The sequence below is a fragment of the Octodon degus genome, unplaced genomic scaffold (genome assembly GCF_000260255.1).
Source record: "Octodon degus isolate 3935 unplaced genomic scaffold, OctDeg1.0 scaffold00130, whole genome shotgun sequence".
In the NCBI taxonomy this organism is placed as follows: domain Eukaryota; kingdom Metazoa; phylum Chordata; class Mammalia; order Rodentia; family Octodontidae; genus Octodon; species Octodon degus.
Window position 1 is genome coordinate 93,476 of NW_004524706.1, and position 1,750 is coordinate 95,225.

Genomic DNA, 1,750 nt, shown 5'->3' on the forward strand with positions numbered 1-1,750 from the left:
TTTTTTGCGGAACCGGGGATTGAACTCAGGCCCTGGCACTTGCCAGGGAAGCGCTTATTCCACTGAGCCATCTCCCCGGCCCTGGCATACAGATATATATATATATATATGAAAACGAAGTTCTTTCAGTGAATTTTGTGTATGGGAGAGAGAAATACAAGTAGTAATCAAAAAGCAGGTGTGAGGGTGGCCGGGGAGATGGCTCAGTAGAGTAAGCGCTTCCCTGGCAAGTGCAAGGGCCTGAGTTCAATCCCCGGTTCCGCCCAAAAAAAAAAAAACTGATTAAAAAAGTAGATGTGAGATTGAGGCCTTTGTTTGCTTGTTTGTTTTTAAGATAGGAGATGTTGGTTATGTTTATACATTCCTGGCAATGAGCCACTTATATAAAAGGGAGTGACTTTGACTTCATTGACTCAGGACTTACTGCCTGGCTTGGGTTCGAGATCATAACTGCTTAGGTTAGCCTACAAAAGAAGGCTCAATAAAGTTGGCTGCTGGAAATTTTCTAAAAACCTAATAACTAATAATATATAATATTAAATGATGAGCGAAACCTATTGTCTATCTTCTGTGTCTTAAGGACTTTATTCTCCAAGAAGAAAAAAGTGGTTTTGATGGGGGTGAGGGCTTTGGATTATTGTCTTCCTCGCCACGTCCTGGAAAGGGGTTGATATTTAGTCATTGGCATCCATCCACGCGTGTCTTTCCCTCTAGAATGGAGATCTCCTCGCATCAGTCTCACCTGCTGGAACAGCTGAACGAGCAGCGCCGGCAAGACGTGTTTTGTGACTGCAGTATTCTGGTTGAAGGAAAGGTCTTCAAAGCACATCGAAATGTGTTATTTGCTAGTAGTGGCTACTTCAAAATGCTTCTCGCTCAGAATTCAAAGGAGACGAGTCAGCCAACCACAGCCACATTTCAGGCGTTCTCCCCTGACACTTTCACGGTTATCCTGGACTTTGTCTATTCTGGCAAACTGTCACTCACTGGGCAGAATGTCATCGAAGTGATGTCTGCTGCCAGCTTCCTTCAGATGACTGATGTTATTGGTGTATGTAAGACTTTTATTAAATCTTCCCTTGACATTAGTGAGAAGGAAAAAGATCGCTATTTCAGCCTCTCAGATAAGGATGTCAGTTCCAATGGTACTGAACGTCCCTCGTTTTACAGTGGCAGCTGGCAAGAAGAAAGCGGTTCTCCACATTCTCACCTCAGCCCAGACCCAGGAGCGGGTGGCATAAGTGGGAAGTCGTGGAGTAAATATAATTATAACCCAGCCTCCCAGAGGAGTACTCAGCCTCCTTTGGCCAAGCAGGAACAAAGGAAAGATTCTATCAAAAAGGCCAAACATTTGAGATTATCGCAGCCTTCTGAAGTTGTTCATTTTAAGTCAAGCAAACAAGAAGCATGCACATCTGATTCTTCCAGCCACATTTCGCAATCTGAGGAACAAGCTCAAATTGAAGTTGAAGTGGACTCTGGTCCTGTAGGCTATCAGTATGGTCAAGGATCTGATGTCACATCCAGGAGTTTCCCAGGTACCTAAAAGTAGCATAAATATGCTCAACCCAGTTCCAAATTCCTATAAAAATCAATCCTGCCTCAATATGCCCTTAACTTAGGGGTTAGTGGGAAATTGAAATAAGTAACTTTTTTTTTTTTAATTAATTTATTTATTTTGTGTGTGTGTGGCCAGCTCAGCCCACCAGGGGGCGGGGCTGGCTGGCATGTGGTGCTGGGGGATTGAACC

The 1,750-nt window shown here is 43.8% G+C and overlaps 1 protein-coding gene across 5 annotated transcripts in view; it reads left to right on the plus strand.

Annotated features, from left to right (window-relative positions):
• Zbtb8a (zinc finger and BTB domain containing 8A) overlaps positions 1-1,750 on the plus strand; it is a 54,422-nt gene that overhangs the window by 42,420 nt on the left and 10,252 nt on the right. For all 5 annotated transcript variants that reach the window (XM_023701067.1, XM_023701069.1, XM_023701068.1 and 2 more), the window contains one exon: positions 715-1,538. In XM_023701067.1, coding sequence (XP_023556835.1) covers positions 716-1,538 — 823 coding nt within the window. In that variant the 5' untranslated portion in view covers position 715. The remainder of the gene's footprint in view (positions 1-714; positions 1,539-1,750) is intronic.